At 37.0% G+C, this 17787-nt stretch overlaps 1 protein-coding gene across 1 annotated transcript; it reads left to right on the plus strand.

Moving 5' to 3' along the window:
* Window positions 1–9100: 9100 nt before the first annotated feature.
* LOC117422848 (eotaxin-like) lies at window positions 9101–13059 on the plus strand. Its single transcript, XM_034038050.3, has 4 exons — window positions 9101–9262; window positions 10392–10512; window positions 12069–12139; window positions 12231–13059. Exons 1-4 carry the CDS (start codon window positions 9187–9189, stop codon window positions 12248–12250), a joined length of 288 nt encoding a protein of 95 aa, XP_033893941.3. The 5' UTR covers window positions 9101–9186; the 3' UTR covers window positions 12251–13059.
* The last annotated feature ends 4728 nt before the right edge of the window (window positions 13060–17787 follow it).

A 17787-nucleotide genomic window follows, 5' to 3' on the forward strand; every position in this document is an offset into this window, starting at 1 on the left:
TATCTAATTGTTTCTAAGCTTTTTTTTATGGGAGATTTTTGGATTCAGTTTATTTTTCTCATGTTGTGTGTTTCAACAGTTTCAAATATTCTACTTTGCAGTTGTCCTAACCACAGCCTCCCTTCACCCTTCTTATGATTAAAACCTTGTTTAATGGTAACTAACCAAGTTCAAATATGACCTAATCCCTTCATGGCTCTACAGTTTGTGATAAATGGGTGATTTTATTTCAGTAACACTGTATGTGTGGATGTATTCTATACATCCACAGCAGCCAACAGCCTTTCTTGAGTGGAATACAGCTGATGCACAAGAGTGTAACCATTAACTTGTCCCCCTGCAACACTCTAGCCCTTGTGGATATAAGAAATACATAATTAAGATATACTGCAGCGAATAAATGTGGTATTTCTTACATGCCCAGGGGGGCAAAGCATTGCAGGGGGATAGGGTAAGGGATATACTCTGATATACCAGCTGTACTTAGAGAGGAGTCATATTTGAGTGCTGTAGAGACCACAGGAGTGTTTAAAGCTTCTAAGATTCCCCAGGATGTGATGACTGAAAGAGAAAATGGTATACAAAGTGAATCTAAATAACAAGGGTAATACATTCAGTTAAGATACTATAACTGGTTATGCCCATACTCTTTCATCATGCCGTACTGAAATTGTGGGACACTCAAAGACACACTCTTGTTGATCATGAAGAGCACTAGGAGCTGGTCTGTGGTGTTGTATGTATGATTAGCAATGTGTTCAAAGTTACAAAACATATTAGAAATAGCTGGTTGAGCTGAAAGGGAGTGACAGGGGTACTGAAGCTATGAAACATCAATCTTAAAACCTTACTTTCTACACAGTGGATGTCCATGTTGAAAGTTCTGCAATGAGCATGTTTTGAAAGTTTATGTAAATTCCATAGCTGTTACGGTATTTTAGCAGCATGGGTTTCTCGTATTAGCTGGTGGAAAGGGGGGGGGGGGGGGGGGGGGGGGGAGTGTTATGTTGCCTTGTTGCTTTGACACATTGACCACCTTTAACACTTTGTCATGTTCATGTTAAATATATAACTCTGTGACACACCCCTACGCTGCGTGTTTTCCAGCTTTACATTATTTCCCTGTCTACGAGTTATACTTATATGAACAGAAGATAATTGTTTGAAGTTGAAGGTGTATTAAGTTCAGCTGTGTTTCAGAGTTGCGAAAAAGGATTTGTAAAATGAATTGTAATTGGAGCAAGAGACTATTTTGGACAGCAGTGATCTTGATCATTTTAGGAAATGTAACTTTGGTGGGCGGCAATTGTAAGTATCCTTCAGAATAATAAGTACAACAACTGACAAGTATACTGTTGTACATTCAATACAAATTGTAACGTATATATGGACATTGGTTTCAATATACAGTTTTATATATTATATTTCTATGTATTTATTATTATTATTTATTTCTTAGCAGATGCCCTTATCCAGGGTGATTTACAATTGTTACAAGATATCACATTATTTTTACATACAATTACATTTTTTTTTTTTTTACACATTATTTCTACATACAATTACCCATTTATACAGTTAGGTTTTTACTGGAGCAATCTAGTTAAAGTACCTTGCTCAAGGGTAGAGCAGCAGTGTCCCCCACTTGGGATTGAACCCACAACCCTCCGGTCAAGAGTCCAGAGCCCTAACCACTACTCCACACTGTTGCCCTTAAGTTAATTTAAACTTATATGGCAGAACACTGCGTTGATATAGCATGTTATTATTTTGTAATTGGTAACCATTGAATAATGAATTGTCAATAATACCCAAATTAGTGTTAAATTACCGCTGGTAATACCATTAACTACTGTACAATAAACAATGTTCAAATATATATATATATGCAAAGTAATGCAAAAGTCATTCTTGTGTTTCACTGATTTATTTTCGAATATACTGTATTTGAGACTGTGTAACCAATACATCATGATAATAATAATAATAGTAATAATAATTTCCTTTCAGATCGTCGACCAAGCAAGGTTACTACAAATTGTTGTACATCTGTTTCCATAGCCAAGGTTAGCTACAAGATAACCAGATTCAAGGAACAAAATGCTCTTAAACCCTGTGTAAAGGCAGTAATGTAAGTACAGTTTAATTTTTGTTTTATAATGAACATATTACAATTGAGTACTATGTGTTGACCACTAATTATTATATGACAAGTGGAATCTGGTTGCCATTCACTTGTATTGCACTTTAAATACTATTATCCTGCGATAACAAGCCAGTTTCAATATACAAAAGTCTCCCATTTACAACATATCCTTTATAGGAATGATACAGTTGAAGTCAGACTCTGTTAAATTAAAATCCAGGACCTAAAAAAAAAATCAACAGCACTTTATTGCCTAAATATACCAGTAATGGTATATTGTTGCAATTAAATATCCATATTTTATATAAAGGCAAAACATTGCTGCCGTAATAAAACTACTAATAGATTAGCATTTAAATTAATCTAGATGAATCGTCCCTTTCACGATTTACAGGTAATTTTCGTGGCTTGCACCAAGGTGGAACATCGTGTTGGTAATTGAAAAAAACCTATTTATGAATTTGAACAACACAAACAAAGACATGATGTGATTTGTAAAGCAATTCTTCCTCTTTTTCTCTGCAGATTTTACACTGATGAGGTTGGCCCATTCTGCGCAGATCCAAGAGCTCGTTGGGTCAGAAGCAAAGTAAATGAGCTCAGGTTAGTGGATCCGCTTTAATCTTGATTAGTTATCATTAGTGCGTCTGATTTTCAGGTGAATATTTTTTCCAAATTCAGGTGAGTGCTTTTTAAAAAAATGGGTAGAATTATTTAATATAAAAATCGGGTGAAATCAGGTGGATTGTGTTATATACAGTACACTCAAGAAAGGATCAATATTCGGATAGAAATCGGGTAGAAATAAACAAATGCTTAAGTACAAAGTGTTGACAACAAAGTTGTCGTCGACAGTTTAAATCTCCAACGTATGTATATTTCCACACATTGGGGTATGCAAACTTTTGACGACATCTCTCTCTCTCTCTCTCTCTCTCTCTCTCTCTCTCTCTCTCTCTCTCTCTCTCTCTCTCTCTCTCTCTCTCTCTCACACACACACACACACACACACACACACTGTATATGGAGGCATTTCTCCGTTCCAGTCAATTTTTATTTTGTAGTGGAGATGCAAGTATAATTGCACACAGAACATACGGGAAAACTAAACAACTTTACTCCATGTTGTTTTACAAAGAGAAACAATCGACTGTTGCATCTAAACGCTCTTGGCTTAAACACACACTCATAAAATAACTGACTGGGAAGAAAAAAAGCAAAAACCTTAAAGCTATATTGCTGTAATTTTGAAAAATCTAAATATATATATATTACACTAAGAAGCCACATTTTTCCAATAGGTAAACCAGTTTACCGTCATCGGTGCCAGTTCTGTTCTGTTGCATTTGAATCACAGACAACTGCGCATGCATCTATTCATATACAGTAACCCGAATGCAGAACCCGAATGCAGAAAAAAGCATTGGAGGGGGGTATCGGCTTAAATTGGGTAAAACCAGATCAGACGCCCTAGTTATGATCCTACAGTCTTTGCTACATATTGAAACATTTAAAAAAACATGGGTGTTGGGACTGCTTTAGCTCCCAGAGTACTTCAGCGGCTGTTGATGATCAATTAGAGCCATTAGAGGCAACGGAAAGACATTTAAACTAAACTATTTGTTTTGCATGGCTTTATCAAAGATTTAAAGACATTACACAACAAAGCAAGGGGGTTAATCTAAGTTACGTCATACTGTCATTAAGTGAATGGACTCACGCATTGTTCTGCGCAACTCCTTTCTCAAGTTATACTGTGTTTTATTTGTCACATTTGTGTTGAATAATTCTCATCAACTGAATATTTTTTACACTATTTAATATTATGCAAATTAAGAAGGTATTCCTTTAGTGAGTTTGTCCAATGGATAATGTTGCATAAACTTAATTAGGATTTGGAATTTATTAATTTGTTTGTGTTGTTTTGTAGGAAAGCAGCTGCACCTACGAAAACCTAGTTACAGGACAAGCCCTGCATTCTAAATGTTTTTGCTAATATTATTACGAAGATGGCCTGCATTGATTCTTATACACCCAAGGCTAGTGCAACCATGTGGGCTCTGGAAAAATGTAATTTGTGAGCATGCAACAGTTTTTTTATTCTTACTGTATATGTTTCTCACCTATGGGTTTCTACACCAATGGGGAAGCATATTGGTGTAGAAACACATAGGTGAAGCACTGTCCACTGAAACCTGTGCAACACTGATATACTTCCCCAGAATCAGCCTTGGTGAGTCTTTTCAAAAGCATTTGTTTGCTGAAATAGTTAGTAAGCGTGGCAACTCAACATCTGTGATATATTGCACACACAGATTTGTATAAATTGGCTGTCCTCACATCACTGATTACTGTGCACATTCCTGTTCCAAACTATTTTAGCTCCCAATGGTTAAGATGTGACAGACTGTAATAGCAGAACTCTGTGGGCACATTTAGAAGAAACTAGGTGTAGTTGACTGCAGTTTTGGCTAATGCCTACTATTTTTATTTCATTACATTACTCAGCAATTCAAATCTAAATTATTATTATAGTTTATATCAAGCACCTTGGCACAACATTAAAATACGCTCTCTATATGTACAGTACTGCACAGTGTTTATTTGGTTGGATGCTCTGGTAGTATTTGTATTTTTTGCTTTCAGAAGTGCAGAGATAACAGAAACTTTTTTGTGAACTTTGAATCACTTCTACTTGTATTATTGTATAATTAAAAGCTGAATTTAAACATGTACCTCCTACCACAAATACAAACATGTTTTACTGTCTTGTCTTGGTGTACTGACCGATATTGCTCTATAAACAGTTCAGCTGAATTTGAAAATATCTGCTGTATACATTAGCTGTTTTCTGTATTTTGTACCAATAAAAAAAGGCGCTTTTGATTTTTTCTTTTTTTTTGTGTGATTTCTATTTTGTTTCCATACTTGTAGTCATTTACCTTCATGCTAGTTTAAACAAGACTGGGGGGAGGAGGTAGCTTGTGTCCCCAAAGTTATGTGCCAGTACAGTGTATCTACCTTTCAAACTGGAAGTTAACAGAATACAAAACTATGGAAGAATGTTGTAAACAGACACCGAAGAATTATGTTGGTTAAAACTTTAACTGATCTAATCAATTTTTTGTTTTTATTTCAGTAATATCAGTAAAGCTGTAAAAATATAAACCGTTTGTTAAATGCTGACTTGCATAAAAAAAAAAAAAAAAAAAAAAAAAACTGTACTGAGAAACTCCTGTAATGCTTGGCAAAGCTTTCTGTGCTGGACAAGTGTGAAATTGCTGTTGACATTGTGGTTGATGAGTCAACGCAAAAACGGTGTTGTTGTCAGAAGCTTGCAGTAGTGCCTGCACAGTAAAAATGGGGGGAGCAATGAATGTCATCATTTTATTTGTATGTATTTTGTATAGAAAATAATCCTGGTGCACTCCAGTGAGTATTTTTTTCTCACTTACTTAAAATGTATGTGAGAAAAAAAAAAAAAAAAGTTCTTGTATGTATTATTTTACCCTTTACCTGGGCAATGGGAAGGACTACAGCTGGAAGGCAAGTGGATATTTCAATCTGTAAAGTGACTTTACATAAAGTCTTGTATCCAGCCTCTCACCCATAGTAAAAGTTTGTCTTTATATGTGATAGATATATAGGACCATTTTCTTTTTTAAACCAAAATAATCTTTAATCTTAACTACATTCACTTAAATCCTGGAAAGGAGTATACGCTATTATAGGAATCTGTAGTGCTGTACAGTTCTAGTGTGCTGCATCGTATTATACAACACCATGAGGGAAGTAGGATTAATGCAGTCGGGTTATATTTACTATATAAGAAAAGAATTGCCAGCAAAAACAGGACTGCTGCAGTGCATGCTTTTTTCTTAAAAAAAAAAAGTAAACTACAGCAATACTACAGTTCCCTTTCAATTTGAAAATGATCAACAACCATACTTTTGGGATATGCCTGCCTGTGGCAAAGTGGTTTGCAGTGCACAGGTGTAGTGGTGATGCGATGCTCAGCAATGATAGACATAAATACAGTTCACGGTGAAAACACAGCTCTTTATTCAGCTGGGTTGCTTGGTTTGCAACTTGAAATAATAATACCTAGCTCTACACAACGATGTGTATTGCACAGGTAAACCACAGGTTTCAGTCCCGAAATAATAACAGTAATCACACACACTTAGTACACACACACGATCACAAGTCCAATAGTGAGTGCTCCTAGTGTAAGTGGTGAATTAATACAATTGGTGACAACAATGGTGTAGAGTGGTCCAGGGTGGGTGCTGGCTTTTGGCTCCCAAATTAGTTAGCCGTCTACAAATGACAAATGTACAGTTTAGTAGACATACAAAACAACACAAAACACACACAATTTTTTTCTCATAGGTCCTTTACTGGTCTTTCCATAACCACAACAAATAAACAGATTGCTTAGCCACATCTCCTGATATACCCTCAGTCACGCCCCCTTCGGTAGCGAGTGCAATCACATATCCTTCAATCCATGACTGACACATCACCTACCACATTAAGGCGATGACTTCTGGTGTTGTGACTCCACCCCATTTCTGGATGGCCGACTTCCAATTGACCCTGGAATGAACTGCCAAACCATCCAGTCCGGGGCACACTGTTCCTGTTATAGAGCGCCCTCACAGGTCGGGAAGGAAAGTATTGACTAGGATTAATTTGGTCTCTGTCACACTGCCACAAGTCAGGTATTTACTGAGCATTTTATGTTAAAGCTGCTGATAGGCCCCTCCGGGTCGGGTCGATAGAAATCCCTGCACATAAATGTGCTGGAACTGTGAGCGGTTCACCATGCTCTCCAGCACTTCCAGTGCTCCAGAGGAGACATGTACTTGTCCATATGGACAGCATGTCAGCAGTGGCTTATGTCAACCGTCAGGGAGGACTTTGGTCCCCGGGGTTGCACTGCATAGCTTTTCAATTGTTGAACTGGGCAAAGAGGCACTTGTTATCCCTCCAGGCTGTTTATCTCCTGGGAGTGGTGAATTAGGCCGCAGACTTCCTCTCCAGGGAGGGTCCTCACCCTTCAGAATGGCAACTCCACCCTCAGGTGGTACAGCGCATTTGGGAACAGTTTGGGAGGGCCTGAGTCAATCTCTTTGCCACGACAGAGATGACTCACTGCCCCCTATGGTTCTCCCTCCACCGCTGCGGCTGTCCACTAGGCATTGACGCCATAGCGCACAAGTGGCCCTGAACGCTTTAATACACATTCCCGCCAATATCGTTGCTCCTGGCCTTCCTAGAGAAAGTTCGGAGAGAAGAGGTGACAGTTCTCCTGGTGGCCCCCAGATGGCCCAGGAGAATCTGGTTTACACATCTTTGCCAGCTGCTGCAAGGCCAGCCCTGGGAGATCCCGCTGTGCATGGATCTCCTCAGTCAGGCGAGAGGCACTCTCTGGCACCCAGAACCGGGCAGACTCCAACTGTGGGTCTGGCCCCTGAACGGGACCGTCTGTCCGCCTTAGGGCTCTCAGATGCCCTTGTCAGTACACTGCAGAATGCTAGGGCCTCCTCCAGAAGGGCACTGTATGCCTACAAGTGGAGGTATTTTCAAAAATGGTGATCAGGTCATGATCCCATCTATTGTCCTATAGCAACTATTTTACAGTTTCTGCAAGATCTGCTGGAGGCAGGTAGGTCCCCATCTATACTGAAAGTGTACCTAGCAGCTATATCTGCATGCCATGGCCCCATTGACTCAATTTCCCCAGGCACTCATATTCTGGTGACCCATTCTAAGGGGTGCTCGTGGCTACGTCCTCCTAAGGCCCCGTTTGAGCCTATACATTCCATAGAGTTTAAATATCTCTCTATGAAGACAACCTTTTTGTTAGCCATCACCTCCCTAAGCGGGTTAGTGAGTTACAGGCTCTGTCAGTGCACAGTTCTTGTATGAGTGTTTGGGATGATGGAAACGGTGTCGTTACAAATGAACCCCGCTTTTCTCCATAAGGTGGTTACAGCTTTCCACTTGAATCAATCAGTGGAACTAGAGGCTTTCCATCCACCTCCTTTTTTTTTGGAGGAGGATTGGAGATTGATTTTCCTCTGCCCGGTTTCGGCCATTGACATGTTATGTGGATAGGACGAAAGCGCTGCGTCATTCTGACTAGCTCTTCGTCTATCATAGTGAAAGGACCCTGGGTCAAGCCCTCTTGAAGTAGCGACTGTCCCACTGAATTTTGGACACTCAACTGCATATACCAATGCCGGTCTACCTCCACCTGGGAGGGTGGCCGCAAACTCTACCAGAGGAGTGGCTACGTCATGGGCCCTCTTTAGAGGTGCCTCATTGACTGATATCTGTACTGCGGCTAGCTGGGCTACTCCGCATACATTCACCAGGTGCTACTTAATGTGGTAGATCCCTCTATGCCTTCATTAGGCACAAGGGACTTTGAGGCTGCATGCTCACACCACAAAGATTAGTTTGGTGGTAGTGAGACGTCCCACATCTGCTCTCTGCTCACGCCCCCCTGTGGCAGCTCTGATATACTTTCCCAAAAGTATTGTTGTTGGTCATCCTCAAACCTTGCGAGGTTGCATCACTCGCATTCACGGGTTTGATGCAAAAGAGAACATAATCGCCACGGAGTGACTACTTAATCCCTTGGTAAGTGGAACCGAGGACATCAGTCCCCGGAGGGGCCTATCAGCAGCTCTGACATAAAATGCTCAGTAAATACCTGACCTGTGGCAGGCATATCCCAAAAGTATTGTTGTTGGTTGTCTTCTCTTTCAGGGAAATCGTTTTTCAAACTGCCCTCCTGTGAAATCTTTGTGAGCACATGCTTTGTGTTTCAGTGTGTTAGAGGCAGGACATGATTTTTTGTTACTGTAATTGACATGTGATTTTTTTGTAAAGCCTCCATTTCCTGTTTTCACACCGTTGTGGTAGCCTCTTTCAAAAGGACATGTTGATGCAATTACCTGTCATTATATTGTAGATGTATGATCAGAAAGTGTTGCATTACAGTGTTAGTGAACTGATAATCTCGCAACATGCAGCGTTCCTTGAAGTTTGCCGCATTCTCCGTTTTAATTGCCTTGGTGGTTACTGCAGTCATGGCAAACCCTTGTAAGTATAATTTTGCATCAGATTTGAAATGTGTTTATCTTCCTGAGAACCTTGAACTTTTGTTGCGTGATATTTTATTATTATTATTATTTATTTCTTAGCAGACGCCCTTATCCAGGGCGACTTATAATTGTTACAAGATATCACATTATACATTATTTCACATTATACAGATATCACATTATTTTACATACAATTACCCATTTATACAGTTGTTTTTTTTTTTTTTTTTACTGGAGCAATCTAGGTAAAGTACCTTGCTCAAGGGTACAACAGCAGTGTCCCCCACTGGGGATTGAACCCACAACCCTCTGGTCAAGAGTCCAGAGCCCTAACCACTACTCCACACTGCTGCCCTATTTACAGCATGTAATGTGGCAGCAGCGTGGAGTAGTGGTTAGGGCTCTGGACTCCTGACCGGAGGGTTGTGGGTTCAATCCCCAGTGGGGGACACTGCTGTTGTACCCTTGAGCAAGGTACTTTACATAGATTGCTCCAGTAAAAACCCAGCTGTATAAATGGGTAATTGTATGTAAAATAATGTGATATCTGTATAATGTATGTAAAATAATGTGAATCTGTATAATGTGAAATAATGTAAAAATTTGGTATCTTGTAACAATTGTAAGTCGCCCTGGATAAAGGCGTCTGCTAAGAAATAAATAATAATAATAATAATGTTGGGAAGTTAACAGGGAAGTTGTATCTCAGTTAACATTTATAAAAAAAATATGTGGGGTCGTAGGATCTAAACAGCCCACAATAATCTCTTGATTCCTACAAAAACTTTTTATAAAGCATTTGCAAATGTTGTTTCTACAGTGTATAGCTGTACTGTGTTGTTAATTAAATATATCCAATATATTAAGTATACAGTATACAGAAAGTATGTATTTGGTTATCATGTGTACCTGCTTTCCATCAAATACAATACTACTGTAGAGTCAAGGGATTATTAGCCTCAACTGATACTACATAGTCCCAGGCAAAGTATCTGTCAGCACTATTCAATGTTATAATACACTTTACAACATTATAATAGTTCTAGGAAAGTAAAATCTGCATTTCATTTATTACATAAACTATTTGTAATAAAACATGCCAATTACCATGTATTGATAAAATGCAGATCGTCGACCAACAAAGGTGACAACCAGCTGCTGCAAGTCAGTCTCCCGAACCTGGATTCCCTACAACATCACCGGCTACCGTGAGCAGAATGCTCTGGAGCCTTGCGTGTCTGCTATCATGTGAGTAACAAATCCTTCTGAAGTCTGGGTCTTATTTATTTTAAAATCTTTCTGAAGGGTTTACCAGTTTGTTTTATGCACAGGTTAATTAGACGTGCCTTTTGAGTATACTTGTCAATGTTATGGTTTTTCAGATAAAGATATTCAAAGACAGTCAATATTATGACTTTACACAACTTACACAAAATGCACTAAGCAAACATGACCCAAGTCACATTTTGCAGCCTTGAACCCAAACAGCAAAACTCAAACAGTCCCCATGCAGGGCTGTTTCATGTGGACTGAGAAAGCATGTGAAAATGTGAGCTAGATTATGTATACTTTTCTTCAGTTTACAGGAATATACCCAACATAGTGCCTGATGCATAACATCCAGGTAGCGATATAGTATACAGTAGTACAATTCTGTGACGTTTATTTTAGCCATGCAACAAGCACCATAAATTACAATTCATCACCAAGTCATTTTTTATTACCATCCTAGATCAGTGGTACTTTTGGAATGCTTTTGGTCTGCCTTGACCTGTGCAAAATAATCCATTCCTAATGTATCATTAAAATAAACCAAATGTTCATTTGACTGACTTTTCCCAAAACAATGTGCAATCTCTGTGCATTGTAGGGATTGTGTATTGTTGTCTCTGGATAAGAAATTGACCCACCAAATTGTAAATTATTTGATTGCACATTATCTCAACCTTGCCTCAACCCTAGAGTTCATGTGATCCCTGTTTATTGTTGGCTGTGTATTATAAATAGAGCTTCTGATTTTTGGTTTTAACCGATAAAACACCCAATACAAAAAAAAAATGAAATCTGTGTATAGCCAATAAACACCAGTAAAACACTGGAAATGGTTACTCACATGTTGACTTGACCCCTTTCCCCGTGAAAAAAATAAATACAATTCTACAAAAAAAAAAAAAAACCTTTCCCAGTGCAGTTGGGGCAATGGTCATTCCTGACTTGTATCTCGCATTGATTAATTGTGAATACTTTAAACCCACCGCAACTACTGAGTGGCATCAAATTCCTACATTTCTATTGGAGGATTGTAACACCCTTGCGAGATTTAAAACGAGATGTTCTTAAATCTATATTACAGTACGATAAGTATTTACACACTCGTGGAATTAAATAACAGAATTGCCAATTGTGGCGAAATGTAAAAAAATGCCTAAAGACACAACAATCCCAGAATATGCCCATGTCCATAAGGATCTTGTTGTCAAAGACAGCAAAGGCAAGAAGGTACATTGAAGTGTGCAAGTACTGTCGAGTTACTATACGTACTGTGACAGAAAAAAATGAAAGTAACCAAAACAATAATTTAATACAGTACATAAAAAGCAAAAGCCTCAAAAAAAGAAGAAAAAAAACAATTTACATATAACTTGAAAATAGCTCAAATAAGCACTGAAAAATGTAATTAATAAAAAAAAAAAAACAGAAGCCCTAATTATAAAGCATGTCACAAACCCCTTAGGATCAAAATGAAGGTAACATACACATGTGATTTTGAAGGTTTTCATAATACTCCTTTTTTTCTGATGTAGATTTTATACAAAAGAAATTGGGCCAGTGTGTTCCAATCCTATTGCCCGCTGGGTACAAAATAAAATAAAAGGTAAAAAAAAGTACAATATATATTTTTTCTTATTCCTTGTTTTTAAAATCTCATTTACTGACTTGAACAATTATGTCTTACTTTTTTTCAGTGGTACCAATGGTCAATTAACTCATCCAACTGGGAAGACCAAATGTCACTTTGAATTGTGATTGATTAACATGTTGCATAACCTTGTTATTTTGCTGAATTGCTACACTGGAATTGTTGCTCATATTTCAGTTGTATTCTGTGTACGTAAGTGTTGGTGAGTTGACATACTGTGCACTGTAGTCAATGGCTCATGTTTTTCCATTCATTTACATTAAGTATAGATGTACTCATTTAAACTTCACATGCTCATGGACTATACTTCTAAAAATGACCTCAGGTCCTCACACAGTGTGTGGACACTGATGTCTATAAAAGTGATGCCACATATATTTGCCCACAAACATATTTTTTAAAGCCCTATTAACATTATTGACTGAATCAATCATTTGTCAGATATATATGTCTCCATTCTCCTTCATCCATAAACATTAGGTCAAGGTTTGGGTTTGGGTTCAATTTGGGGTTTCTTGATTGCTTTGTAACATGCTAGAACAATGTGGTTATAAAACTCTTTTATACCTATAGATTACTAGTCATATCCACATTTAATTTCCAGTCATTTAGATATTTTACCGTAAACCTAAACTACAGTGTTAACTGTTTTGTTCAAGCTGCCAATGCATTACTAATGCAAGTGTGTTTTTTTCACTTTATTTTGTAATGCTTTTAATATTTTAATGTATTGCACTGTGTGACAAAGGCCCTTTATAAAAGCAATACCGTGATGTTTTTGTTGTATTTGGTCTAACTGGTCCATAACTATAAGTAACTTCATTGCTTTTTATTCTATGCAAATAAATGTATCAATCTAACCCTATTGTTTATCCGTTGTTTACTTGTCAAACCAGGGATTAGAAAAAATAATATTTTAAAGCTTAGGTAATATAATGATCTTTCTAAAGATCTGAGGTATAACTATACAATGATAATGGGCCATTACTATGTCTGAAAGATATTTCCATCTAAGATATTTTGTAATGTCTATATGATAAATGATGTCTAAAGAGGTGTTAAGGGTAACCATGACTGGGGATGGGATTTTGTCATGGTTGACACGGCAGTCACGGAACCCGTGAATTGTGACATTTGTTTCCACTCAGCGTGAGATGTTTTCTTTTGAATTGGTTTCAGTGTTAAAGCGGTCAGCAAACTTCAAATAAAGATGAATACTTACACAGAACTATAAAAAAGGTGCCAAAATTAAGTTCTAAGCAACTAGCAGAACAATATCCCAAACAATTTCATGAAAGCAGAGGGAGCAGCTTTAATGAGAAACAAACTTCAAATTTACCAAAACCTTTTGTGCAGAAAATATACCTCTGCACAAACTTGCAAAACCTAAAGGGAGGACAACTTACAGTTCTGGAGAAGCATGAACCCTGATTTGCAGCTTGTCGTTCCCCTGAGGTGCTTAACCTGTCAACAGTGTAAATGCAGAACGAGCCTTCTGATCTTTTAATGTACAGCTTGTAATACCAAACCCACAGCTGTGTTTAAACAGACACTAACGAAAAGGATATTGTAAAATTCTCAATTTACAACCAGAACATTTATTTAAAAAAAAAAAAAATTTCAGTGTTCAGATTCATTTTTTTTTTACATCGAACAAGGATTATGTGTTAAAATTAAAAGGTAAGCATATTCCTGCTTTGGTTGTTTTTTAAAAGGTAGGCTACTATTAAAAAAACTAATCTATGTTTACTTTTGACTAGAAGAGTGTGTTAAAAGAAAACACATTACAAACATTTTAAATACATTAAATATGTGTTTACTATGCACAAATACAAAAATATTACAATATATTACAGGAATAAATATATTTAAGTTCAAATCTTTGCAGCAGTGACCATTCCTTGAAATTGTCTATTTTTATCTGTGACTGTGCCATGATTTTAACATATTTTTACCATGACAAAATCACTAACCATGATCAATGCTGGTTAGACCTGGTCAACATTTAACATGAGCAAATCATTTCGCACCAACCATCTCCACTCATCATTTGCACGCTATTTTAGAACTTTGTAGGGGTGAGAAGGCATTTGTGGGTTTCCCGTGTTTTCAATTGCATGAACAATTCTAATAAAATATCAAGGTTTTTTTTTTTTTTTTTTTTTTTTTCTAATTAAAGTATTTCATTTTTTGTTATGCTAACCCTTTCCGGTCCGTAATTATTGGTTCTGATTGTCAATAAGCAGCCCACTGTACCCTCCCTTTGCACTGTGGCTCACAGGTTAACAAACACAAATGGTGGGGTGAAAATGGGTAAAATATAATATTGTTAATTATTGTAATTTCATCCACAATACTCATTTTTATATATTTTGGCACTGTAGTGCTGTAATCAACTCCAGATCCTGTTTTATGTACAGCTTACTCAGTAAATTCCAATTCTGTATTTTGTAGCTTGCATTGAACGGTATCTAAAGAAACAAGTCATATAGTCAGAGCGAAAGTGGAGACCCGCTCCATGTAGTCCATTAATTATTGTGTAAATACAATACATTGGTCACCTCGTTACAAAAAGGATATTGCTGCTCTAGAAAGAGTGCAAAGAAGAGCAACCAGAATTATCCCAGGTTTAAAAGGCATGTCGTATGCAGACAAGCTAAAAGAATTGAATCTATTCAGTCTTGAACAAAGAAGACTACACGGCGATCTGATTCAAACATTCAAAATCCTAAAAGGTATAGACAATGTCAACCCGGGGGACTTCTTTGACTTGAAAAAAGAAAAAAGGACCAGGGGTCATAAATGGAGATTAGATAAAGGGGCATTCAGAACAGAAAATAGGAGGCACTTTTTTACACAGAGAATTGTGAGGGTCTGGAACCAGCTCCCCAGTAATGTTATTGAAGCTGACACCCTGGGATCCTTCAAGAAGCTGCTTGATGAGATTCTGGGATCAATAAGCTACTAACAACCAAATGAGCAAGATGGGCTGAATGGCCTCCTCTCGTTTGTAAACTTTCTTATGTTCTTATGTTCTTATTTATACATCTACAACGTGTATGTGTTTTCGTTTAAAGCCTCAATGGCTATTCTACATACATAGCTCACCATACCTACAACAAGATTTATGTGCTTCACTTTTATGCCAGTTCTAGGGATGTTTTCAATATTCAAAGGCGATAGTCTTCCATTGACATAATGTAATTCCAGATATTATTTCACTGTTTTGTATGGGTCATTCTACGAAAATGATGGCTTTCCTGTCCCGGCCTTAACTACCAGGAAAAACACTTAAAAGTGTCATATAATGACACAAAATAGATGTTTTTTGTTTTAATTGAAGTGTTTTATTGTTAATAAAACATATCTAAGACAGTTATATTGCAAACCATTTTTTTTATATATTGTAGAACACGGTCAGTACCATGAAATTGGCTTGTCCCTTGGGTCAGGAGTCGTGGTTTAGTGACATATTTTGATTTAAAATATATATATTTCTCCCCCTTTAAATGTCATAATACAAAGGAAAGTATTTTAGTTATTTAGTGGACTACTTAAAGAACTAAAATATCAACTAAATATTATAAATAATTTACAGGGAATAGCTGTCCCTCAATTTCATGTCACTGGTGTTAAAATTTATAAAAAACACCACTTTGAAAAAAAAACACAACATCCTTGCCAACTTCTTCCTGGGTGAAAGGTTAATTGGAGGCGGGGCTATTTTGAAAAGGACATGTTGAGTGTGCACTCTCTCTCACACTTGGAGGAGCACCTGAATGTGTGAAAGTGGCAGATGGGAACTGCCTACTAGTGAAGAAGCCGTCAGTGCCTAGAAAGCAATGGTAAAAGTGAAGTAAACAGTACAGTAAATATTCCATGAACATGTTTTACTGCATACAAAATGTTCGTATCAGTGCTGTTTTAGTTGTTTTAGTTTGCGTCCAATGTTAGTGTTTCTAATGTTCTAGTGGACATGTTTTATATGTTTGTATGACAATGCTGTGTTATGAAAGACACATTTTAGTCAATAGGTTCCATCTTTTGGTCTTAATCTTCTTATGAAATCTGAAATTATTTGTAATGAAAAATATTACTAATAAATTGATAAAATTTGTTTGAAATAATCTTATGTTATGTCATTGGTTTCACATTGCGTCACTGGTGTTGCATTGCGTCACTGGTGTTACTGCATGGCATATTGGTGTTCTGGCATCAGAGTTGCCCAGTTTCATAGAATATGGTTTTTGTATCTACCTAACTGTTGCTCCATTCATTAGTAAGCATTTTAAGGATATGATCGTTCAATTTTGATGACTCAACCTCAATTATTTCTAATGTTACAACAAAAAACACAATGGTAGAAATAGAAAAATGTCACACAATAGAACTTTACACATACCTGTTTAAAGTAAATTATTACTAATCAAAACAATTTCTTAATATTATCATTAACCTTTTCTGTCTTTGATTATATATGCAAATTACATAGTCAAATTACATTCTGGAAAGCCTGAATTGTCATCTAAAATATAGGTAACACCAGTGACAAAAAGGCAGCACAAGCATTTTTTAATGTAATGTAGTAAAAATATAAAAATACATTAAGCTGTCATTTATGTTGATTTATAATGTTAAGGGGTTAACTATTATCTGACTATAAGTTTTGGTTTAAAAAAAAGAATTACATTTTTTAAAAGTTGGCTGTTCAAAAAGCCACCATTTTCATAGAATGACCCGTATGCTCTTGCCATAGTGCCCATGTTTGGTCAACTTGACATTTTACATGGGACTTGATCAAATCTCTATGTAAACTGTCCCTTAAATGTATATGAATCTAGGGACATACACAACTACTGTATGAATATCTATATCCATTTATATTTATATTTCAGTATTAGACATTCAAATTCCTTATTACTGCAGTTATCATAGGGTGCTCTTTCTGTAAAGTTACTTAGTGCTGAAATACTTCATAATAAGTGATGAAGCTTTACTCAGGGAGACAGATCGTTTGACAGATTCGGAACGGTTTACCTCATAAAACAATATTACAAGTCTGTGAAGCTATGTAAATAAGCAGCAGGCAGTTTTCTGAACCACTAGTGCTTTCAATTTGAGAATGGTTTCCCTTGTTATATTTCATCAGCCACATTGAACCATTTCTTAGAATTGAGTATTGCCTTCCAGAAATTACCTTTTTCAGTTGTACTGGTAGCATGTCAGGGGTGTTCAGCATAGTGCTTACAGTTATGCGTAAGGCCAGTGTGCCTGTAGCTAGTTCTTAACTAGGGACTAGATTGTCAGCCTTGGTGTGAGGCTATATCTACAAGTTTGGGAGCGCACTATAACTTAAATACAAGGGAAGATCCTTGCTTTATGTTCTGTTTTTTCCTCATTGTACAGTAAATGGTTGAGTCACGTTAGCTCCTGGTCTCCTAGAGACACCAGTGCTTCACCTGTCAAAATGTATTTTGCTTGGTGGGGGACCACTTTATTTGGGAATATATTAGGCACATGAGTCTTACACAAAACCTACACAAATGGATGGAATGCATGTTTTCATGAATGAATGGTTTATCAAAATGTTGCAGGTTCTAATC

This window comes from Acipenser ruthenus, chromosome 17, assembly GCF_902713425.1.
Source record: "Acipenser ruthenus chromosome 17, fAciRut3.2 maternal haplotype, whole genome shotgun sequence".
NCBI lineage: Eukaryota > Metazoa > Chordata > Actinopteri > Acipenseriformes > Acipenseridae > Acipenser > Acipenser ruthenus.